The 25611-nt window shown below is 39.7% G+C and overlaps 1 protein-coding gene across 3 annotated transcripts in view; it reads right to left on the bottom strand.

Annotated features, from left to right (window-relative positions):
• FOXP4 (forkhead box P4) overlaps positions 1-25611 on the bottom strand; it is a 173562-nt gene that overhangs the window by 83083 nt on the left and 64868 nt on the right. For all 3 annotated transcript variants that reach the window (XM_044444980.1, XM_044444970.1, XM_044444990.1), the window contains exon 3: positions 14864-14953. In XM_044444980.1, coding sequence (XP_044300915.1) covers positions 14864-14953 — 90 coding nt within the window. The remainder of the gene's footprint in view (positions 1-14863; positions 14954-25611) is intronic.

The following is a 25611-nucleotide window of genomic DNA, read 5'->3' as shown; positions in this document are numbered from 1 at the left end:
TCTTGCTGTTCTGGCTTGCAAAACAAATAATTTTCTAGGTAATAGTGACACTATGCCCACCACCAGTAAGAGAGATTTGGACAGTACAAACTAACTACAATAGATGAAACACTGACTATTGTGGTCAAGTATGAATTCAGACATCCACTTAATCCAGGAGTCCCCAATCTTGCTGGACCCATGGGCAAATTTGGGAATTCAAGAAATGCTGTGGACACACTCCACAAAATGCTTTATCAGTGGATCTCCACTTTGGAATATACTGTCACATTGATGGATCTTCGCCTTATTCAGCAAATATTTTTATTTCATGTGTCTCTTTAATAAGGGATATCTAAATTAGATTCAATTGCTGGCAATGCAATTGCTAATGCTTCTTTTAAACACATGGGTTGGCAATGTCCAGTAGCTGCTTCTTTCTAGAAGACAAATTTGCACTGTAACAGTCTTTAGTATTAACAGATATACATGCTCTTTAAAATTATTTACTTGCTTCATGGAAAATGGATTCTCTGCCCTCCTTTGACAACTAAAAAGCTATTACTACAATATCAGAAGAATAAACTCCACCACCACAACATTCAGAGCTCACGAGCAGTATGCTGGTGACCCCTTTTGCAGGTGCTACACTGGGGCCCTGATCTAGTCATTCTGAGCTAAACTTTGTTTCACACGCTTTGCTTTAGCCCATCCACTCTGCTAAGAAGCATTATCATCAGAAGAAGGAAGAAAAGTTCTGCTAAGAGACTAGCTCCAACAGGTTCCATGAATGGTCACCTAGCAGATCCCATTCTATCATGTTGCAGAGAAGCAGAAATGGAGGAACCATGGTCACCATTAGCTTTGATGAGAGACCAGCAACATTTTCCCTTTCTTCAGGTGAAATCAGAAACAGGTCATCATTTTAGAACTTTGCAACATTAGGAACTGGCCCCTTGGTTTGCTTCCACCTCCTTTTCCTCTGGGGGACATGTACAGTTTTTTCTTGATCTATAAGCTATTTTATGACCCTTTTTGACTTAAAAGCAAGATGAAAATTGTTTAAATAGATGAGTCGTGGTTACTACAAACATTCATTAAATGCTTATACACACCGAAGCCTTGTCTTACTTTCAAAACGAAGAACTGGAACCAGGGATCTAGTACCAGTCAAACTGATTAATGAAGCAAATACCCACCCTACTCTGGGTAATACAGCTTAGGTCCGATGTTACATCCATGCTGCACATGTTCAGAACCTGACTGAGCTTATATAATGCGTCATTAAAGGTTCCTTGGAAATCATAACTTTCAGATGGCCTGAGATGGAGGAATACTTTGCTCCAAATGATACACATGTGCATGAGATCCCTTATAACCCACACAAGTCTAGAATTCTGAGGGTAGGATGGAATAGCTACTCTTTAATATTTCTACATGAGAAGCATGTGCACACACCAAAGAATGTTTGAAGTTTCATGTTACCGATACTCTAGCCAATCTGAGGCTCTATCTGCAGTTGCAGGTGTCCTAAAGTCACTACAGGAAAGGATGTGCATCAGACCTGCACCACAGTTTGTAATTCCCCATCATCCTAGCATGAGCCACCCCTAAGCAATGCAGAGGTGCATGTTCAGACTGAGCAGTTTTCCAGGGTGTCAACCACACAAAGCAAGAGCAAGAAAACAAGAGTACAGCACAAACGTAATCAAGACAGGGAAAGAGTTAGAGAACCTACTGCGGTAAGGCCAACTGGAAAAAAAATCAACTGTGCAGCAGACACATAAGCAGCATTCTTTTTTCTTGAGTGAGGGAATGTGGAGGGGCCAGTATTGATCTGTCTTCATTACCCATTTCACTCAAGTTCAAATCAACAAAATACACTTTTCCACACCAGTGCCTTCCCTGCCACAGCAGACAAAAGAAAAGCAATTTCCTGCCGTTTGCTCCAAACCTGCTACTCTTTCCTCAAACCATTCTTTCCTCTTCTGTTACAAACATGTCTTCAGATGGCAGCTTTCCCCCTCAATCTTCCTTCATAAATGGCCAAAGTCTCAAGAAGAAAGGACTACAAGAATCTACTAAGTATTTTTATTTCCAGAAACTTTAGAAATGGCCACTATCTTGCAGTAAAATTAGTTACCAAGTCTAAATCTCTGGAACCCAATTTTTAAAATTGTAGATCCGTTTAAAAAAATCTAGTTCATGTGGATCTGAAGAAAGTATCAAAGGGTGCCAGCATAAAGACAGAGTCACTCCAGGCTCAACTCTCCACTCACTCATGAAGTTCACCAGGTGACCTCTTAGGCCAATAATTCTTGCTCAGCCTAACCTACATTAACCAGGTGGGGTGAAGGAAGAGGAAGAAGAGCACTTTAAGTCACTCTGAGCTCTTTGGAGGAAAGGTGAGTTTTTAAAAATGTTAAACATTTAAATAAAAAATGAATCTGGTTTGAAGTTTTAAGGCCACTTTTCCCAAGGTGAAATTAGCTTCAACAGAAACCACGAGTTAAATTATCATTACTGAGAACTGTACTTTTATTGAGCTACAGAAAGGATACTTGGAAACTGTTGCCAATACTGAAGCCTAGAACATACATTACCCAATAAGCACAAATTACATTATTCTAACACACCTCTGCATTTGAAAAAGCACCCAGATCTTACAACTGGTTCAGAATGCAAGCATTTTGTACATACCATGCTGAGTATATAAGCCAACACAACACCTGGCTCTTTCACCAGGGGCTTAGTTTATGCTAAACCAATCAATGTATTAGATTGTTTCTTAAGATACTTTATGTTCTCTAACTTTATATTCTTGCTTTGGCTGTAATTTTTATCCTGAAAGGTTTATGCTCATCATAAAGCATAAAGTGACATTCCAGGCTAATTTTATAGTTATGAGTACAATTCTAACTAAGGAACTCAAATCAGCATATATGGTACCTTTCCTCCATTATTGCTGCCACCCACCTCATATGTTATCCACATCAACTCTGAAGCTGGGAAGAGGTGCATGGTCTAGCACAGCAGGCTGAGCTTTATGGATGAACAGGGACTTGAACCTGGGCCTCTGACTTGATTCAAGTCCAAATTTTTAACACTTCTTCTACAAAAAACAACTTTCCTATAGGATCATGGCTGATACAGATCTCAATAAATCACCTTGGGTTTTCAGAAGTGGTATAAGCTTGACAGTCTCAAGGTGTCTAAAATATAATTGTTTCATGTCAGCTGATGTGAACCTATCTTCAAAAACTCTTTTCAGATCTATATCACATTACAATTGCCACTTGTTTGGCTCCTTCACATACAGTAATTTCAAAGCCCAAGTGGAAACTGCCATTCTCCTACAAATGTAAAAGACGTTTCATTCAAGTCTGAACAAAAAAATAAAAATAGTTAAGTCATGAAGGCCTCTGACCAATGTTTTTCTAAGGACAATCAGAAGACTACTTCCTAAAAATCAAAAAGCTGCAACCATCCTGAAAGATTTTTAATTGGAAATATTGTTTCCAATCAACTGATGTAAAAAATGCTTGGATCTTGAATAAAAATCCCCAGTTCATATAGTAAACAAAGTTGTATAAGAAGACTACTTGGTTATCCTAAATCCTAATGTGAGAGTCAGTGTGGTGTAGTGGTGAAGAGCATGGGACTGGGACTCAGATGACCTGGGTTCAAGTCCCTGTTCAGCCATGGAGCCAACTGGGTGACTTTGGGCCAGTCACAGACTCTCAGCCCAACCTACCTCACAGGGTGGTTGTTGTTGTGGGGATAAGATGGAGGAGGAGAATGATGTAAGCTGCCTTGAGCCCTTTGTAGGAAAAAGGCAGGATATAAATAGAAAAATAAATAAATAAATCTCAGCCAAGGTGATATCTTAAATAGAGAAGTTCCTCAGAAATACTAGATGTCCACAGTGAGCACTTTGAAGATTAATCATATATGTGGATGAAAATGTTCAACAGTGACTACTGACCCGAAACTTTGGCTACCCAAATGAAATAGCATTGTCTAGGAAGAACAATTAGGAAATGAAAGAAACCAGTGAGCAAGCTGAGGTTCTGCTACCTATCATGTGTCACATAGAATGAGGTGGACAGACTTCAAACTTTGGGTATCTATTTTGTAGTAGCACCTTGAGATCCAGCAAATGGACCCTGGTGCAAAATACATGAATTTAAAATTAAGAAATTTTAAGTTCAGGAATCTGGGTAGTACACCAAAAAGTATTTCAGGTTATTCCAATCTTTCCTTATGCCAGGAATACATCCAGGCTAAGAGAAGAGTAATTCTGTTACCATTATCATTAAATAATTCCAAGACAGAAATCCTTGCCACTCAACTGTGACCCACCCTCAGATCTACAGTTAGGTCCCAACAAATCTTCTGCCTAGCCCTCATACAGAAGAAAGGTTCACTTTGCCAAGACGTTTCTACTGATAGAAAAATATTTTGACCTCAGTATTTTAAAACAAAATTTTAAAAATTTATTTCTAAGCAGTCATCTATTCAATATGCAACACATTTGAATGTCATGTTTCAGCAACTGTGCCATTTAAGAATGTAGTTGAACATTAGCAACCACGGTTGCAAATCACCTATTACTTGGGGAAAGTGTCTTAGAATTTACCACATGTTTAAAATACGCCCCCATAATCATACCTCTACCCCCAGTGTAGTAACCCATACTAAAAAGCATGTGATTAATCTATCAGGAGAAGCTGAGGAACTTTCTGCTGGGAGATTCAAAGATGACCTTTAGCATCCTTGAAGCTAGGATTAGATGGACCAGCCTATTTCTAGTCTGTGTGAAGCATAAATATGTTCAATCCCATGTGATTTGAATGAAACTGTATATTTAAATGTTTACGTAAATGTGGGTTTTTGAATGTATTTTCTCACAAATATTTATTTATTTATTTTAAACAATTGTGCCATAGCACCTCTGGGAGGCTCACAGTAATAAAATAAAACACAATAAAAACTAATTGCAACATATTAAACTACAGTGTTAATAAAATATGGATAAAAATACAAAACAGAAGGTTGAGTGACATTAACTATTAAAATATTTTTTAAAAAGAAAGATCTTTGCCTGGCGCCAAAAAGAATATAAGGAAGGCACCAGGCAAATCATTTTTTTTAATTTAATATCTACAACTCTATACAAGTTATTCTGACTGATTTCTGCTCAAGAAAACATATCTCAAAATTAAAGAAAACATTTTCCTCACTTGGATAATTCAGACAGATAATATATATCATTTAAGAGAACAGGTATATCAATTCAGCACTTCTGGTCAATGCAGCCCATCTCAGTCTACCCTGGACCTCCTCTAGTTGAGATAGCTCAACAGAACCAACACAGGTCAAGCAGACAGCTTGAACTTAAGTTAGCTGTTCAACAGGAAACTTCATTTACTGTAGCTTTGCACCACTGAGACCAGCCATAAATACTGAAGCGAGCCATCTGGATGTGGTGCCAAAGACAAAGTAATTAATTAAGGTCCATTCCTGAATCCAGCAGGGGGCAGAGGTCTCAGAATCAGGTAGCCTGCAAGCTAATTTAGCTCTGCTTCTCAAAATTGCATTACAAAACCAAATTGGGACACATGCACTAAGTACAACTTAGAAGTTGTACTTGTTTGACCAGGCATCCAATTTTGCAGTGGGCAAAACACTGATATTTTACACTGCACCATTCATTAAAATAAATAGTCAAAACAAAGACATTCCTTAATACTCACCATGTGTATATCAGGGTAAAGTGCAGTGCTAACAAAGACTTAGTGACAGAGGTTTTTCCCTATCAAGCTTAGCTCAACTTCCATCTCCTGCCATAGCATAGCCCATGTTGTATCCATGTTTGTTTTACAGCAAATAGGCAGTTTCCCTGCTGCCATCCTCACCTCTCAACTCCATTACTGAGGAGGAAACCTATCAATTCATTGCTAGTCTAGTAGATGGTAACACTCCCTTTCCAAGTCTGAAAACTTTTTTTTCTTTCCCTCTATATTTAGTTAGTTGTTTATTGTTACAGCCCTTTAGACCCTCCTTCAAAAAGCAAATGTTTCAGTGGAGTTCAGAGGCCACTAGACCAGGGAAAGCTCTCTGCTTTTTTATGGTTTGGGAGCATGCTTGGGAGACAGCAAGCAAATGCAGAAAAAGTGAAGCATACCATTTTGCTTCCTTAAAGTTAAGGAAACATTCCTGCTCATTGTGAGCTGCAATGTGGCAAAATTTATATGGAAGTGTAAATTCAGATTGCCTTGACACACATTCTACAGTCCTGTCCACATACTCCACCAGCTAGTCTTGGCCTAGAAACTGCTCTATACATTCTTCATTTTCACCAATATACTCTCCACCCACACCCCTGCCTGGAGAAACCCTCCTGGTCAATCTCATCCACACCATTCCACTGTTAGATAAACGTCCTTTCAAAGAGGGTCTGTTTAATCCTGTATCTCCCCTCATTCAGATACTCCTCCAGTTATTCTGCTGGGGCAAGAAGAAGGGAGAGAGGCTGCTGAGTTATGAGCTATTCCTGACTCATGTCTACAACTTTCACAAGTACTTTTGCAATACAAAAGGTGGGGAAGGAGACAGAACGTCAGACTCTGTTAACTCTGTGAAAGCTAGTGGGAGACTGGGAAAGGGTGGAGCGACAGTTGTGGTGAAGGTGGAGAGAGACAGAGAGAAAGGAAACTGAAAAACCAAGTGTAAGAAAGAAAACAGACGATGAATGAGTGAGGGTGAAAGGGAAGATAAACAGGCAATGACAGAATGAGTCTAGGCTAGAAAGACACAGTTACACAACAGTGCAAACACTTCATAATCATTAGAAAAAGAAACGGTAGGGAAAGAAAAACAATAGGATAAAAAAACACAGAAAGATGGGCATGCATGCACACACACAGCTAATAAGGGAAGACACTCACAGATTACAGGAATCTGACTTCACTCTTACTGCCTTTGTTCTTTCAAGATATTTTCCATTCAGTGACTGCATTTCCTTCCTGAAAAAGCTATTGGAAAAAGCTGACTGTTGGCTCAAAAGAAGCCCAGATGAATTATTGCTGTTAATATCAGCAGTGATTTTGCATTCTTCACTTTCAGTTAAACTCATTAATGGAACTGGTGGCCTGCCTGCTACCTCCACAGAATGACTCCTTTCAGGGCAGGTGCGATGGAGGCCTGGGGGAAAGAGGAGGTAGTGATGAAGTGGTGGAACAGAAGGAAAGGAAAAATGTTTCAAGGCAGGTCTGGATTTCATCATGAGATGTCCCACTAACTCTTTTAAAGAGATGGCATTTTATGGTACATTTTCAAGACTGAAAAAGACACATTAGGACAGAAAGGTAGTTTCCTGGCCAAAACAAGATTTTCCCCATTGCCACCTGCCCTTTCTAAACTAAAGCATTACAAGCAATGGCCTTCCATAGTTACTGGTCCAATATATCAGATGACTGGGACTAAGCAGTCAGAGGAAAACGAGTAGGGCTGCATTCAGATTTGGGGGGGGGGCAGTTACATCACATATTGTAGGGAAATTATAGTTATTCCTGATGGAAAGAAAACTGAAAATGAACACTACGCTATTTTAGTAGAATAGGTTCTGATGTTACTTTATCCTGATCAGGTTTGAAAAATAGGGAGAAGTCCAAAATACTAGCTTCATTGCACTGAAATGGTCAGAGATGCTAAACTTGACAAACTGAATTGACAAATGTTCCAGAGCTGGCTTTAGTTTTGCTAATAATCAAAGTCTCATCAGGCTGTTCTGCAGACACGTACCTTCAACCAACTTCAAGACATGTGTGCCAAGTGAATGACATTGGACATCAGGAAACAAGACAGAAGAACCCCCTACTGCCTTCAAGACAAAACACTATCCAGATTTAGTTCTGTAGGTTTAGAAAAAGGCAGCCAAGTACAAAATAAATAGGACAAATGTGGTTGAGGAGAAGACAGCTTATACACTTGAGATCAAGCTGCAGGTATGCTGTTCCAAACAAAACAGAGGAAATGAGGGAAAAACAAGCTATATAATCCCTTGTTTTATTCCAGACATATTTCAACAGACCAAAGAGAGAGAACAAACAGTGCTGAGACAATTGCTTGGATTTGGTTCTTGAGGGCAATTGGTTAAGCATAAGGCACCCTTCCCCATCTCCATACCCTCTTCCACTGGGTTTCTGCCATTTCCAGAAAACGTAAGAGGCAGTTCGGGCTGATATAGGCGGGATCATCAGCTCCAGGAGAGCACATACTAATTACTTTCCTTTGTTAATTAAACCCACGTGGCTCTAATAAGGTAACCTGCTGTTCGCCGATAAATTTAATTAGCCTGAAGGGAGAGCCCCTCCACAATGCTATTTAAAATTGTCACTTTCCATTCACTTGGGCTTTTCCTCCCTCCTTTTCTCTTTCTCCTTTGGACTTGGATTTATGCTCATTTTGCAACCCTTTTCATGTCCCAAGCCTGCTGCCCTTGCTGGTGTACATGTGCAATGACCTCCATCTTGGCAACATCTCTGGGGACATTCAGAGCTGAAATAAGAACACTTTTATAGTTTTGAAGCTAAAGAGCAAGCTTGGTGCTTAGGGTGTAACTGATTCACAATGTAATTAGGTGTTACAGGAGACACATCTCTGTCTCTTTCACACTCTTCCTTTTAATGTCTAGATTAACACAATACGTCAATGCAATGTCATCATGCTGTGCACTCCCCCTTCTTGCATCTTATCATTAGCTGTCTGTGGGGAAAATACAGTGCACAGCATGAGGCCATCATGACACACATATTAGAGGTTCTGAGGAACATCGGAAGACATGGACACTAATAGATCTGTGACTCTAGCAACTTCTAGCTCTGTACTCACATATACTACAGCAGCCCTCCCCAAGCTGCCCATCAAATGTTTTAGATTTCAACTCCCATTGACCCCAGTTAGCATGGCCAATTCTGGGAACTGTGATCCAAAACATCTGGGAGTCACCCATGTGGGCTCCAGCCAAGAGTGCATCCAACATCCTTCTCCATTATGCAAAAGCAATAGTACGTCTTAGCTCAAGTTTTGAACATAAGTTTGAACAACTGTGGGAAAGATTGGATGAATGTTTTTAATAGGAAAAAGCCTTAGATGTTCAGATGGTTCTACTTCCTAAGGAGCATCTTTCCTTTCAGTCAAGAACACTTCAGTCAGTTGGTGAAACATTACATTGCCCAATGACATCCAGGGCAAATCAATACATTTTTCCTAGTTAGCGTATAACAAAGGACACTCCAGTTTCAGTTACCTGATCTTTCTTGTAAAACTAAAAGCAGCAAAACCCTGAGTACTCTTCCTGATATCTACTGATATCTCTGCCTCCCAACAATTTGTCTAGTGGCCTTTTAGAAGTTCAGCATCACTGCCTACACATCTGGCTTCTATATAGAAAAATCCCGCAAAGTGTTCACTAGTTACAGATGAATCACAGTTAGTGCATGAGCCTTAATTCCTGTAATGAACATTCAGTATCTTATAAGAAAATTCTGGATATCTGCACCCAAATCTGTCTGTTCTCTTGACTGACTCATACCAAAACGCTTCACAAGCAAGAACAGAATGAAGTAGTGCTTAAAAGTATAGAACTGGGACTCAGGAAATCTGGGTTCTAGGCTCCACTCAGCCATGGAGCCAACTGGATGACTTTGGGCCAGTCACAGATTCTCAGTCCAACCAACCTCACAGGGCTGTTGTGATAAGATGGAGAGGAGGAGCTACCTTGAGTTCCTTGAAAGGAAAAAAGGCAGAAGACAAATATAATTTAAAAACAGAAACACAGAGTTGCTTACTTGCAGCTATTGTTCAAGGGTTCAGATCCCAGACTGCGCATTTGGCAATGTACACACACAAACCACAGGCAGGATCTTTCAGAAGCTCTAACAAGATTAAGACTGCAGGCTCCCTCTCCAATGCACAATAGACTACTCACATGAAATGAGGAAGCAGAACTCAGCTCTTTTCTGACTACAAAAGTCATCAGCAGTAGCAAGGTATATCACGTCAGATAGAACCTTCTATAGAAAAGATTTTCTTCTTCCAGTCTTCTTTCTCTCCATTGCAAGTAGGACACTTTTTAGGAAGCATCACTAACATCTTAGTGCCAACTGGGTGACTTTGGGCCAGTCACAGACTCTTAGCCCAACCCACCTCACAGGGTTGTTGTTGTGGCGGTAAGATGGAGGAGGAGATGTAAGCTGCCTTGAGCCCTTTGTAGGAAAAAGGCAGGATATAAATCGAAAGTGAATTGAATTGAATCTTAGCAAGGCCTCTGAGACAGAACCGCACAACTTCAGCCTTGCATGTCAGGATGTGTATCTTTTGCCTTGCAGGACTAGATCTAGTTGCATAACTCTACCCAATGTCTCATTATGATTTTGGGAACTTAACAGTACAAGAACTTCAGCCTATTATACTTGTTTCCCTTCCTCAGCATGTCTTTGGAGACTTGAGTTTGGCTTCAGGTATCTGTCTACCTTACTACTACAAAGCACCATAAAATAGTGTGGTCAGTTTGACCCCTACCGATTCATCTTCAAAGGTACCTACTTCAACTTCATAAAGCAAGCACTGAAGTGTCCCAGATATCCAAGCGTTTGTCCCCAACCTCCAAAGACTTGTTGCGTAGTTCAGAGTCCATGACCTTGAATAGTTCAAAGCTCATTTGGAGTTGCTCACCTAGAATGTAATCACTGAGGTTGTCAACACACTCACATAATTCTGCTGCTTCCAAAAGGTGGCAAAATCCCTTTACCTCACTTAGCAAAGACCGTCAGCCCTGTTCTGCTGAAGGAATTGCTGTTGGCCCTCTTCAAGTCACTACTTCTTGTAGAACAGAAGTGTTCTTTATACCATCCAAAGAAAAAGCAAGAAACTGCTCATTTACCTGAGGTACTTAGTTATAAGTTATTCAAATGTATGATACTAATGCACCATGTCAGCTTGCTTTCTCCTTTGTGACTGATACTGAGTTTCTCAGCAAGAAGGATCTGCCCAATGGAAGCCACAATGGCTTTTAGTAGAATGAAGACATGGGCTCACAAGCTACTTCCTTTTTCACCCAAGTTCTCCCATGTTCACAATCTACCAATGTACAAAATACATGTAATGAAACTGGTCCCTGGACACAAGTTCTACCATCTGGATGACTGTTTTTTTTAATGTTACTAAGAATTGTAATATTTTGCCTTATATTTTATTGTTGCTGTATACCACATAGAGAGTCATGTTGGGTTATTCAGCAGCCTATACATCTAAAATAAATAAATAAATAGATAGATAAAATGTAACAAAGTTTTAAATAAAGGATACGTGTTGTCTTGTGTACATGTGAGACTGAATTCATGCTCTAGAGAGCAACATTCTGTTGAGAGAAATCGAAGAAGTAGATGCTGCCAACTCTCTACTAGTTCCCATTGGCAGATTTTCCCATCTTTTCCATGAATGGTCCTCTAGCAGTCAAATCACATTGATGGAAGTTTCCAGCAATAGAAGAAGTCCACTGTCTCTTTTACATTTGAACCAAGAACAACTTGTATGCTCTAATGGATGAGCTCATTATTCTATGAGCATTTCTCATATGTTCTATATCCCCCTCACATCCTATTTCCTTTTTTAAATGTTCTAGTTAATCAAGACATATATTCCTCTAGTGCCCCCACCCACAGTTCCCAAATCTACACTGAGGAGTCACAAAAAAACCATTTCCCACTCTTCCAAACTTAAGTCAGTAAGTCCTGCACCCAAAATACTAGTAGCTTCATCTGTGCGCCTGGCTCTTACACCCCACTTGGGATAGTAAGCATCCCTCTAAATGTAGGCAGACAAACATTGTAAATGCTAATTGGAAACATTCTGCTTACTAAGACTACACAAAATTAACACGGCCACATAATGCTACTGCTCTATATGTGGACAGACCCATCCTGCTTAGAATTTTGAAAGACGCTAAAGTTTTGTTTCTAGATTCAAATTTAAAACACAGAGCATTTCTGATATTCGCACCTCTCAGACTTTACCCTGTGCTCTTTTCCTCCCAATCTGCAGATGGAAAAATGACTGCTGCAGTTCCTCAGTCTCCATTACACTCTGGCTGTCTATGCCGGACAGCATTCAAACTTTATATACCCAGTTTTCTGTGACCTATGGGAGACATTCCAGAAGCACATTTCATAGTTGTTCAGTGTGTGTCTCACTGTTAAGGCAATGGGAGGTGGAAAGGCTGATTGTCTCAATCTGCCATGTGTGCACTCCACTAACTACATGACAACTTTACAATTTTACAGGCCTAGCTATCACTGAGATTAGCAATGCAGAAATCTGGTCCACAGCCTTAACTTTGGCAAAGAACATACCCTGGATCCACAGACATGAAAGAGCCTACAGAATGCCTGTCTTGGACTAGGCATTCACACAATTGTCCAATGAATAAGCTTGCTATTCTCCCATGTGTTGGGCTTCACAGAACCCATGAGGGAAAAACACAGTTGCTCATCCATTACTGTTGCTCTTTAAAATGGTATTCTGTGGAGTCACACATGCTAGACTACATTCCCACCATTTAAGACTGTGCTGAGGGTCACGGTTTTCTTTATTTATGCCCTAGATCATGCTCTCTGCAATAATCATAAGATGAAACTGAGCAAAACATGTACACTCTGCCTGCTGGCCCCAACCAGGCAAAATTACTGAGCATAGGCAAGGGGAGCAATTTCCTAGTTTTCCAGAACTTCCTGTAGGATTTTGCTTATACAGTGGTGCCTTGTAGTTCAAACAGCTCTAACTTGGAACAATCCAGAGTTTGAACACTAAAGTCGAGATAAAATCGCTCTGAAGTGCAAATGATACTTCTATGTTCAAACTGCACATGCAGTGGAAAAATGCAATCATTGAGTGAGTGTCATCTGTTGCATGCCCAAGTCGTCTGTCGCTGTGAAACATCTCTTGCTCATGCAGTATAGTAAATGCAATTTTCATTTTATTATACAGTGCATATTTATGTGCTTTATTGTTTTCAAGTTTTAATAAATAATTTTGGCATGTAAATGTGTTATTTTTTTTACCTTAAATTATATGCATTTGCTGTTTAAGTTTATCAAAATGGGCACTGTTTAGGGTCTGGGAATGGAATGGATTAATTCACTTTCCATAATCTCTGGTGGGGAAACTTGATTTGGACTTTGAGCAGCCTCCTGAAATGAATTAAATTTGAAGTATGAGACACCACTGTAATTGGTACAGGCATATTCCTGTATATGGGACTGCACATTCCCACAAACATTGTTCTACAGAATAATATGAAACTGTGACTTTTCACCCGAGACCCTCCACCTACTCAAATTCCATGTCCACTGTGAAATGAGTTATTTATAGACAGAATGAAAGTTGTGACAGCACCAGCTAATAGACAAAACATCTCCTTATTTATATATATGGACAGTTGGTACAATAATCCTTTCCATCCTCCAATGTAAATCATGAAGAAGCATCTAAGAAATAGAATCCAGGATGGAGCTATCTTGACTGGATCATGTGGCACTCATTCCAAGTCAGACCATTAATCTCTCCTGCCCAGTACTGTCTAATACCACTGGCACCACATATTATTTCTTTTCCGAATACCATGTAGCTGGAGACTCCAAACATGAGAATGTACACAGGCAAAATGTGTGTTCTTTATCAGACAGCTATGCAGTTTTCACAGACACAGTCAAGGGATAGCAAACACCTAAATAAGACTAAATGGGAGAGGGGAAGGTGGTTCAGACTGGTGTGATGAATCATATAAGCCAGTAGACCCAAGGTGAACAACTTGTGGACCTCCGCCTGTAATGACCTTTGCACATTACCACTCTGTCATGAAACCATGCAAACTCGCCTAAAAAGGGAACACATACGGCATAATGGTCAAACGCTGTGTGAATCACCAGTTTCAGTCCTTAAGGGATGAGGGTAAACCCCTATTGTGTTATGGCATTTACAAATGTCAAACATGTATTATAGTGGCCACAGTAAATGCACTGGTAGCTATTAGCCCCCATTCAACTAAAGGGGGCATTCTCTAATCCTTATTGTTCAATGCTCTTTATACCTTCCACCCCAGAGTAGGTTCTACACCTCCATATATTACCAGCCAGTCCACTACTTTGAGTCACTTAAGATATTACATCAACAGCAGAAACCAATTAGACAAGTGACCTATCAAATCTTTGGCCTGATGGCTCTTATCAGTCAAAAGTTAATCCAAGGCTGCAAGCAAAGAGTATGATCCAGACATTGCTGCCTTCTTCTCAATGAATTTAGTCTTGATGAATTAAATATTATCGGCATCATTCTACAGAAGTAACGACTGCTGAGATCTAGAAAGTGTCATTCTGCTTCATGTGGTATAAAGATCATTTTAAAATACTTTTTTCTCACAATGTATGAGTGTCACACTATTTTAAAAAATCCACCAAGAAGGCTTTCAGGACTGCAAACCCCATTAACCAGTGACAAAAGATGGCCTACTCAGTAAATGCCAGCTTAGAACATAGAAGACAGATCCTTAGCTTAGGAACAGGCTCCAGCATATTCCTGTTCCTCATCTGTGTAACAGGAACAACAGTGGCATCCTACTTCACAATACCATTGCAATGATAGGCATTCTGGGCACAATACCATCTCTTATCACTATAGCATTTAAGGACTAAATTACTGATGGTATCCATCCTGCTTTTTGAAATCATGAAAGTTTACAGAGGCATTCTTTGCAGGAAAGATCTTATTTTGATACTTCCTATTAGAGTTTGAAACAAGTACCCAAGCTTTTGCTTCCCCTCACCTGAACAGCTGGCTGCTTGTTTTCATTGCTGCTGGGAGAGGTCAGCCCTGTTGCCTGCTGCAAAAGGAACTGTCGTGCCACCTGAAGAGCCTGGAGCAAAAGGATACAAAACAAGATGAAGATGGAAAAAGTTAGTCTCTCCTTTTTGACTCTTTCCAATATAATCTGCTGAAAGCACCATCAACTTTGAAGAATGCTAACTAATCACATGTTCAAGACAGCAGGTCAAGTACAGCTTGCCAAAGTATTTTATACTAAGCATGCAATGCTAACACAGAAATAATGCAAATAGCAGAACTTCCATGAAGCCGTACATTTCTATTAATATTTCTCTTACACTTATGCAAAGGAGACAGAAATGCATTTAACACACCAGTAAAATCTGGGGCCCACTGAATGGTCTGGGAATTCCAAAGGCTACATAACAAAGCCAAGTGAAAGTAGGCTTGATCAGCAATCTGAATGGGAAACCACTGAAATCCCAATATATGAACAGGGTATGTAATACATCATGGAAGGATCCAGGAAAACCAAATTGATTTTCCTGTTCTGACATACACTGGTATGTCTTCTTTCCTGTGTCCAGTTCCCACTCAAATCTCATGCAGCACTGAGAAGCTACCAATGTTTTCAACACACTGAGTGTAAAAAAGGCAATGCTTTTAGAGTATCTTGTAATTACAGAAGACTTAATCTAAGTCTTCCTCTCTATGATCTCCTGCTACTATGCCCCAAAATAACCTCCAAGAGTAGAACCACAGCTTTCTTGCCTATTACTCTCATAGCTGCAGCAGTAGAAGATGCACAGCTATAATTTTAGAAATCACAGGAAACTGAGGATGTATCAATGGGGGACTAAAGTCACATGTTATATCTCCATGCAACATGTAATATTATGTGGTTCACATGATTATGTCTTGGAGCAGTTGAGATTAATATGCATATATGTTTAAACATTTATATTCCATATTTCCATTACAAAAGAAATGTGTAAGGTGACTTTTTGAAAAGCAAGAACTTTGTACAACAGGTTTATTTATTTATTTGGCTTGTGTGCTGCCCCATTAGCCATAAGCTCTCTGCACAGCTCACAACACAGTAAAACAACATTTTAGCAGCAATGAAAAACAGTATAATTCAATCAGATTGACAGTGTGTAACTATTGAAAGTAATGTGTTGATTGCACAGACAAAAAGAGCTACTAAATAACTTAATTTGAGGTGCAATCCTATGAATGTTTAAATATGTTATCTGTCTGAACATTCACAGGATTATACATAGTTACTAAATTAACAAGGTGTCATCAGAAATAAAAGCACAAACAGGGGCCATCCATGCGCTGATGTGAACAGTCTTTAAGAAGAGAGTTCCCATTCTTAGATTTTCTGTTACTGTTTTTGTTTTGCTTTTTAAATAGACAGGCATCTGCCTGTCATGAATGTTCTGAAAACTGTCACTTGAAATTACTTCCATGGGATCAAGAGGGAAAGCTTTACATAGTTTGGATTTCCAATCCTCCCCCCACCCTCATTTATTTCAGACCTCAAATAACAAGCACAGACGTATGTGGTCAGGCAGGCGGCAGGCTAGCATGCTTTCAAAACTGAAGTTCCAGGCACAGATATTTTTTTTAAAATCCTTCCCAATTCAAAAATTCTCAGTGTGCCGGGGTTGGGGGTGGTGGTGGAGGAGCTACAAATGACCAGTACATATATTGCCTTTCGGCAGGGCTGGGCTAAATGATCCACTGACTCCCCTAAACTCTGATTTTACAACTATACACCAATTAATTCTTACACCTCCCAACAATTCAAGTGGCTAATGACCACCACAAAACAAATGTGAAAGCAATTATACTCCCGAACCTGACTTCAGAAGTATCCAGTGTGTGTGTGTGTGTGCATGCACAAAGTGGCTGGTCTCTTAATTTCAACAATGAAACCATGGCTGCCAAGTAGGGGAAAAAAGCGGAGAAAAGAAAGGTGTGCGTGAAGGCATGGAACTCGTAAAAGAACACAAGCATGAAAAAAGAAGAAGTGCACCCTCGTGTGTCAGATCAGAGAGGCCATACCCCAGAGGAAAAAAAGCATATGTTTGCGTCGGGGAGAGGGGTTTCATTCAGGAGCCAAGGGCAGACTGCAAGCAGAGAATAACCTCTAACACAAACAATCCTGTGGTACCAAAAGCGGCTGCTCCCAAAGTCCTGCTTCCTCATACGTTCCTTATTTTGCTTTGAGAAGGTTTTTTTTTTTAAATGGTACATTTCTGAACAACAAAGTCATTGTAGCCCTGCCTGCAAGACAGGTTTTTATTACAGCATAGAGACAGGAGGGGGGAGGACAGGGGTAGAGGTCGACGGGTCATAGCCCAGCTTGGCGGTGCTGCAAACAGCATGTGGGTTCCAGTGAGCTGTCAACACCACAGCCGTAAATCAAGGCTCTGGCTTCCAAAGGGCGGCTGTGCTCTCCCCAGTCAGCAGAGGCACTTGTAGGGTGTGTCCCAGAGAAAGAGCCGCTTGTTAATTTTCCACATTTCCAGCTATAAAGAACAAAGTTACTTTCCGTCAGGCATTTAAACCTTGCATACAGTACCGTACTCTCTCTGTTTGGAGGAGCAGCTGATTTTCTACACATGGATCAGTTTAGCGCGTGCACACTTATCCGTATGCAGTATAATTGCATGCATCACTGCATGTAAATACAAAACAGAGATCACACTGTTGTAATTATAAATAAGACTGGTGCATAACTTTGGAAGTGTGCACTGTCTAGATCTGCAGTTAAGATACACTCATCAAAAGGTAGTATTGAATACATACCATAGCAACATATCTATCTACATGAATACGAGTAACACAGTGATCACACCTGGAAGACACCATTGTGCATATAACCGATCTATGGGAATAGCAGGATGAAATTTCTAGGAGTAACTTAATTTCTAACTGTACAAATTAACAAGACCACATTCCTTATTTGCTTATGTAAGATGCATGTACAATTTTTAATTTTCAGTATGATCTGCATTACACTGTCCAAATATACTGCCTGTGTAAAGTGTACATTTAAACTTAAATATTATCATTCTAGAGTTGTACGCCCATGCTAATGCAAGGGAAATTTAGCACTTCCTATGGAAAACCCCCAAACATACCACACCCTTATTACTGGGATGTAAGCTCCATTAGGTTCTGCTCAATGGGTCTACACATCAACACATGTAATTTTAATAGCCCATTTCTCTATAAATAGTTCCACAAATTGGAGAGGCATACGGGGTTTTGTCTTATAATGAAAGTAACATTTCTCTACAGCCACCAGCCAAAATGACAGAAGAAAATAGTTACAATGAAATCCTATTCAAAATTCAACAGGTTTAAAGTTTCACTTGCACCATCTGGCTTCCAAATACCTGTGGCAACAGCTCAGACAGCACTTTTATGCACTTCCAATGTGTACAGAACAGCCGGCTTCTCTTCTAACAGCTTTCCTTTTGCCCAAGGACAGTTTCCTGGAGGAAGGATAGCCTTGATTGCAATTCAAAAGGGCTAGATTTTATTCATGACACCGTTTACTGACCTGCTGGGTGACCTGGATTGAATCCATTCAGCTCTGTGGCCTCACAAACTGTGGACTCTTATAGTATCACTGACCCCACAAGGAAAAACATGCACTGCAAAGGTAAGTTCAAGGATCATTGTAAAGCATTTCAGACAACTTGACAAACGAAGAAACGGAGGCTAAAGGAGAAGTGGGGACTTTTCCCTGTAACACAGACACCAAACAAACAGGAGACTTATGTCACTTAATTCTGGGACAGGAGCCTCTTGGAGCCTTTAATATTGCTGCTTCCTGCTCTTTCCTCTAATGCTTCACTACTTAATCAATTAATTAATTTGCTAAAGTTCAAGAGGAGTCCTAGGCAAAATCACGAGAGAAAAGAGGTATGCTACAATACAAATGCCACACTGATTGGAAAGCCGACTTGCCAGAGGAAACTGTGATGCTGCAGCCAGCTGTATGCAGTCTCCAATAGAACCCATTTTAATTGCATTAGCCGCACAACAGGAGCTTTGTTCACAAGGGGACAGTAGGGACAACCCCCTGTTTTATGGGCTTTGGGAACCCTGTAAAGTCTGTGTGAGTTTATTAAACTGGTAGTGGCTTGTGCAAGAAGAATACAACTTGTGACGGGTGCCGGAACATGTCAAGAGGGCACCAAGCCAGGCTGGTAGGCAGGAGGCAGCATGAGGCCCGCTGCTCTATTAAGGGGATCCACAGCAGGGTGCCTAAGAGCCAAGGGAACGGCGGACAGAACGTAAGAGCCTCACCCCACAGGAGCTCTCATGGGGGAATTTAATTCACTCCCTGCTGACTCTCTCACTTTGTTGTGCTCTGAAGCACGAAATTACAAGATTTACAGGAAAAAATGACATGGCCTTACAGTCTCACACTGGGGCCTCCCTGTGACAACTATGCAGCTCACCCACAGAAGTGCACACTCCCCCCCCCCCCGTTAACAGTAAAGAAAAGGAGAAAAATACCCCCCCCAAAAAAGTTAGAACTCCACTTTGCAGGAGAAGTTATGTCCCTGCTGTTTTTCCAACACAGAGTGGTTGCAAATGAGCACCAGCACAGCAACACTTCCTCTTAATTATATAACTAAAACTCATACATTTATCCCACACACGTATATACTTATTGCTAATCAACGTTTTTGAAATTTTGTAGACAGGATACACTTCCCAGCAAGGAAAGTGGTTGTTCACTTTCAGCCCTCCGAAAAGGAATCCCCCACTCCCATCCTTTATATCTGACACAGGGCAAGTACAGATAGGTAGTTTGGCCACTGAGGTCGTCAGAGGGAACCAGTGCACTAACAGTACAAGCTGATGGCTCAGAACAAGTGAGGTGTTAATTTCCTGCTCTGACACCTGTTGTGAGACAATTTGCTTTCTTTTCAGTTCCACAAAAATAACAGCAGCTTGCTGGATACTTAATGCAGTAATGACTTCAGAATGCTTCCACTGTTATTCCTAAAAGACTGTTGTACTGAGCAGCAACTAAATATGCAGTTTTTACTAACTAGCTCCTGAGGAACAAGGTGTTTCTGTCAAGGTACCTCATTTCTAGGCAAAATCATTTTCCCCTAGCACTCAAACCATGATTTGCTATCACTGGGGCAAATGGTATCTCATCACCATCAACAGCACTGCAGCTTTTTTGCTATGTAGAATGTTATGGTTATATTACTGCCATGAGTAGAGATGCTTGCAACATCACTGGTGACAAACCACATCTTTCTTTATATAAGATATTTACATGAATTTACATCTTTTTCAAAAAGGTGTGCAAAGTTTACTAATTTATCATCTTAATAAGTCAAGCTTTCCACACTACAATTCAAAGGAAAGAACTTATCCAGTCTTTTATTTAAAATATTTCTATACCATTTTCCCCAAGGAAAGCCTCCTTATGGCAGTTTTCAATAACTGTTTTATTTTTTAAAAAAAATTAAAACAGTGAAATATATAACACAACCCACTGAAATACAAACATGAAATGTTTAAAATAAGTTTTGGTGTGCCCTCCCAAAAATGGTTCTGTACTTTCTCCCCAATTTATTATAGTTTTTACAATAAACAAGAATCAATGTTTTAAAATATAAAAGGTTACTCAAAGGTTTTAAGTTAAAAAAAAAACACTTAAAATTAGTGCCTCAGCAAGAACTTATCAAATTGATTTTTTAAAGTTAATCAACATTTTATATAGAGGGAACATAAAATAAATGCAATTTACTTATCAACAAAAGTTACAATTATAAGTGATCAATAAGCCTTTCTTGTAGTACGCATCTCTCTTCAATGCACTGAAGAAACAGAACACACAGAAAAGTGCACACATACTATACATCTTGTCAATTTCCATTCTGGCTTGGTTAAACTGACAAGATATCTCTCCACTTATATCCTGTCTCATATAAAATTGATATAATGCTATGTGAAGTTTAAGAAGAATTGCACAAGGTCAAGCACATGTGGTACAGAATTGCAGAAATATTCCAAAAGGGTCAGCTTGGGTTGAACAATGCCTAGATAAGCTACAATATTTAAAGCAAAGAGATTTTTAAGTACTTTTGGATGGATTCAATGACATTTTACACTAGACAAAACCACAGTGAGTCTTGTGTACCAGGCAGACACATGTACTATTACATATGATTTGTGTACTACAGTCGGCAATGGTCAACCAAACCTTGTGTCGTGATGAATATCCATGAATTTATACTAGGTCTAAGTGACTTTATACTAGGTATACATGGAAAAAATGCTCAAGAAAATGAGCGGCAATTCATTAGTGAGCTTCAACTAAATCACACATAAACCCAATTCATATACTGTGACATACCAGGAGATCTTGAAAAAATGGGATGGAACAAAAATACATATTGATTCCTGAGCGCCCACCCACTCTTATGGGTTCAAGAATCCCAACAATCCAGTGTCCTTGAGTTGTTTACCATAGCAGGAGCAGGAAGGCAGACACCAATAGACATGCTCCTGTTTATCTTCTCTACATTGGTGAGGCATTGATCTAGTTAAACCATGGTCTAAATAGCCATGAACACTTGAATCACAAGTTACTGTCTCTCTCTCCCCTTCTGCTCTCCAGCAGACTCAGATGAAACTTTAGAAGCACGATTCATTAAAACTAAACAGATTACCAAGCAGAAGAAATCAAAGTAGCATTCTCCTTCAGATGTGGTAGAAGTGTCTGCCCATGTAAAGGGTTAGCTCTTAACTGAAACTTCCCCCCTTTCCTCCCTTTCAGAAAAGCTTCTGACTCTACCATCAGGGTGGCTCTCACTGCTTGAGGGCTAGATGACAGGAGCACCAGACACTTTGTAACTGCTCCACTAGCTTCACCTGTTCTCTCCTGACTGGATCAAGCAACTCCATCACTACCTCCCCATTCAAATTCTGAAATGTCTCCTTCCTGTTCTAAGGTGGACTAGCTCTCACACTGTTCCTGAGAATCTTCAACCAGGTAACCTTGAAACTGTCAAGTCATCTGCCCATTTCTGCCCTTCTGCCTCCTTCTCAAAATCAGACAAATCTGAGCAGACTGCAGTATACAAGAGCTGGGTCTCCTCTCCATAGTTACTTGTGAACCTAGAAGTATAGGTTAATTATGAGTAACTAAGCAGAAAAAAATTGAAAGAACCATTGTGTGTCTTTCATGGGTTGTTTCAGTAGTTACACAGAAAGTCACAGGAAGGCCAGCTTCTTTGCAAGAAAATACTGCAGGGCCAAAAAGTTGGTTGGGATACAGGGTGGCAGTGGGTGAATGAAAAAACAATCCAGGGATGAAGAAAAAAAAATGGTTTATCACCTGTCAGGCATGACTGAAATAAAACATGGGTTAGCATTGCATGTGAACCAAGACATTATTACTACATGAGAACTAGATCATACTCTGGGCCTTGGGTTACTACATTGAGAGTTTCACCACTGTAGTTCAAATGAAGCCATTTAATACAATGGTCTTACAATTGAATTATACATAAACAAAACCTAAACTTGGAGAAATATGCCTTAAAAAATTAGATATCATCTAATAAATGAGTTAGTTTTTTGTTTGTTTAAAGAACAGAATCAAATGAATTAGTATTAGCTGCTAAAGAATTCCCTAGATAAGAAACAATAAGAGAAGAAAAGAGAGTCAGTGTGCTATTGCAGTTAAGAGTGCAGGACTGGGACTCAGGCAATCCAGGTTCCAGTCCCCACTCAGCCATGGAGCCAGCTGGGTGACTTTAGGCCAGTCACAGGCTCTCAGTCCAACCTACCTCACAGGGTTGTTGTTGTACGAAATAAGACAAGAGAGAAGCAGGAGAATGATGTTAGCCACTCTGAGTTCATGAGGGGGGGAAGCTGGATATAAATCTAAATAAATAAATATAAAGTCAGAACATACAAGGGAAAATTGGGAAAAAAGAACCAGAGGAATGTATGTCCTCAGAAGGAGAATGTGGACATGATAAGTAGAAGCTCAAAAATAAATGTACTTAAGGGTAAGCAAGAAGATCCTGAATGCAAACATGGGAAAAGGTAACGACAACAAAAATACAGAGAAACAGAACCATATTTGCATGCAGAAAACAAAAGGATGTTCATCAGAATACAAAACAAAAACAAGGAGTAGACCAACTAAGAGTGTACTAAAACAACTGAACTGGGGTAAAACTGAGGGAACAAAGAAAAGACAAATTTAGGGTGCCGGGTAGGAGATTGAAAGACAGGTTCCATTGTTGCTGCCGGTTCCATGCACAAGGCCAGCCAGACAGGCACAGCAAAGGAAGCTCAATGTGTTAATGAACTAGCATGATTTTACTTCAGTGTGTGATTCAAATGGAAAGAGAATGAAACCAAATGGCTAGTGCTTAACATCGAAAAAGTGACAGAGCAGCTTTTGACTCCTGGGGGTAAGTCAACAGGAGCTTGGAAGGGTCTGGTTTGCAATAATCATTCCAAGGTGATGAAGAGAGAAATATTTTTGACTGTCCAAAAAGGCTACGAGCATACAGTAGAAATTGATAGTCATCCAAAGGGCCAAAAGGGAAAGCACACACACTAGAGAAGTTTGCACAGGGTTACCACATATACATGTTCCTACGCTAAAGCTAAAGGTCTCTGTAACGAGACAGGGCAACTGGTGCACTTGATTTTGATTTTGAAAGAGAAAGCATATCCAGTAAGCATAAGGAAAGCTTGATTGAAGAGAGTGAGCCAGACTAGAATACAATCAGCTTTGGATGCAAACTCTGTAAGAGGGACAGGGAAGGGCATGCTGAAGGCAGTTCACTCTCAACAACAAAAAAGGACAGGATCAAACAAATTAGAAATCTCAAAAGGGGCAGACTGCTCTACATAGTCATCATGGCTGACAATACCAAGCCTACCAAGCAATTTTAGATATGAAGACATGGCATTGTCCTCCTGCTCAATGCTCAGGCTGATCTTGCAATGGAGAATGAAATTAGGGAGGCATGCATAGAAGAAACCTCTGTATTAATGGGTTAAGTTTATGTTCTAGCTACCACAAAGGGGAACAGTTTCTAGATACTCTAAACAACTGTGTCTTGGACCAGTTATATGTAAGTGGAAAACTGCAAAGGAAGTCAAACAGAGTCACACTTGACTTCAAAAGAGGAAACATCTCAAAACTGAAGGGACTGGTAAAAAAAGAAGTTGAAATGGAAATTAAAGAGGGTCAAATTTCTCCAGAACATTTGGGGTTTTCTCACAACCGCAGTAAAGAAAGTACAGCTAAAATGTATATTGCAGTTGAGGAAAGGTACCAGCAGGTCCAAGAGGAAATCACCATGATTAATGAGCAATAAGCCTATAAGACAGAGAAAAATCTTCCTTCAGGAAACAAAATTCATGAGAATGAAAAGGAACACGACATTGAATAAAAGAACTACAGACAGACAATAAGGGGTTCGAAGAAAGGTTTCAAGAAGCAAATTAAATTACTAATAAAAACAAGTAAGTACACCAAAAGCAGAAAATCACCTAGGGAGGCAATAGGGCTGTTGGATCCCTAATCTGTTGAAAGAGCACTAAGGGAGGATAGAAAAATTGCAAAGAAGCCGAATGTCTCATTCATTGTGAAGTACTAGAGAAGGTACAGATAAGGGCAACCCAAATAATGAAGGGGTTGAAGCAATTCTACCAAATGGAAAGGCTACAACATTCGGAATTTTTAAGCTTTTGGAGAAAAAATAAGAAAGAATATGATAGGTGAGCATAATATACACATAGTATTGACAAAGTGGATCTGGAGAAAGTTATGCCTCCCTTCCTCTCAAAATACCTGGGGTTATCCAATGAAGGCGAGTGGTGGAAGAATCAGGCTAGGCAGTCAAACTGTGTAATATACTACCACAAGCGGGAATGCTGGCCACCAACATGGATGGCTTAGACACATTCAAAGAGAGTAAATCTATCAATGGCTACTAAACTAGTCATAACAGCTATATATTGTTTCTCATGTATGAGTCAGGATGCTTGTCAATACCAGCTGCTGGGAAACACAGCTAGGTATCTAGTTGGCCACTATGGAAACAGAATATTAGGCTATACATATCTTTGGTCTGATCTACCAGGGTTCTTCTTATTTTTTTAAGCACGGGTAGAATTAATTGGAAAATATTACTAGAATGGTTTTCTGGCAGTTGAAAATTATAAGGTTTGGCCAACAGTGACTTATGAAAGCAGAGGGGGGAAAGGAGCAAATACCAGTATCAAGATCTCTAGATTGAGGAGAAAGAAAAATGGTAACATGATCAATATATAAAGAAATGGGAAGAAAATAAACATAGGAAAAATAAGGAATTCTCTTAGAAAACTTAGGTTCAGAGATTAAGTGCAGAGCTATGAGGAAATAAAAAGACAATGTGAAATTTTAACAAATACAGAAAAGTTCAAAGGCAGAAAATAACAACATATTGTCACCATAACCATGAGAATTAGCACTAAAATACTGATTAGAGATGGAAAAAAACAGTGGAATCAATAACTCTGGCAGCAGTAGGAAAGAAAGAAAGATTAATGGAAATTCTGTAAATATGGTTAAACAGATAAAAGGAAAATAAGACTAAATAGAACCACAAAACCCAATGTCAAACAAAGCAGAGAATGATCAGCAATATCAAAAGCAAAAGACAGATCAAAAAGAACAGAATA

This window comes from Varanus komodoensis, unplaced genomic scaffold, assembly GCF_004798865.1.
Source record: "Varanus komodoensis strain SLA01 unplaced genomic scaffold, ASM479886v1 scaffold1, whole genome shotgun sequence".
Lineage (NCBI taxonomy): Eukaryota > Metazoa > Chordata > Lepidosauria > Squamata > Varanidae > Varanus > Varanus komodoensis.
This window is presented reverse-complemented; position numbering and strand designations above follow the sequence as displayed.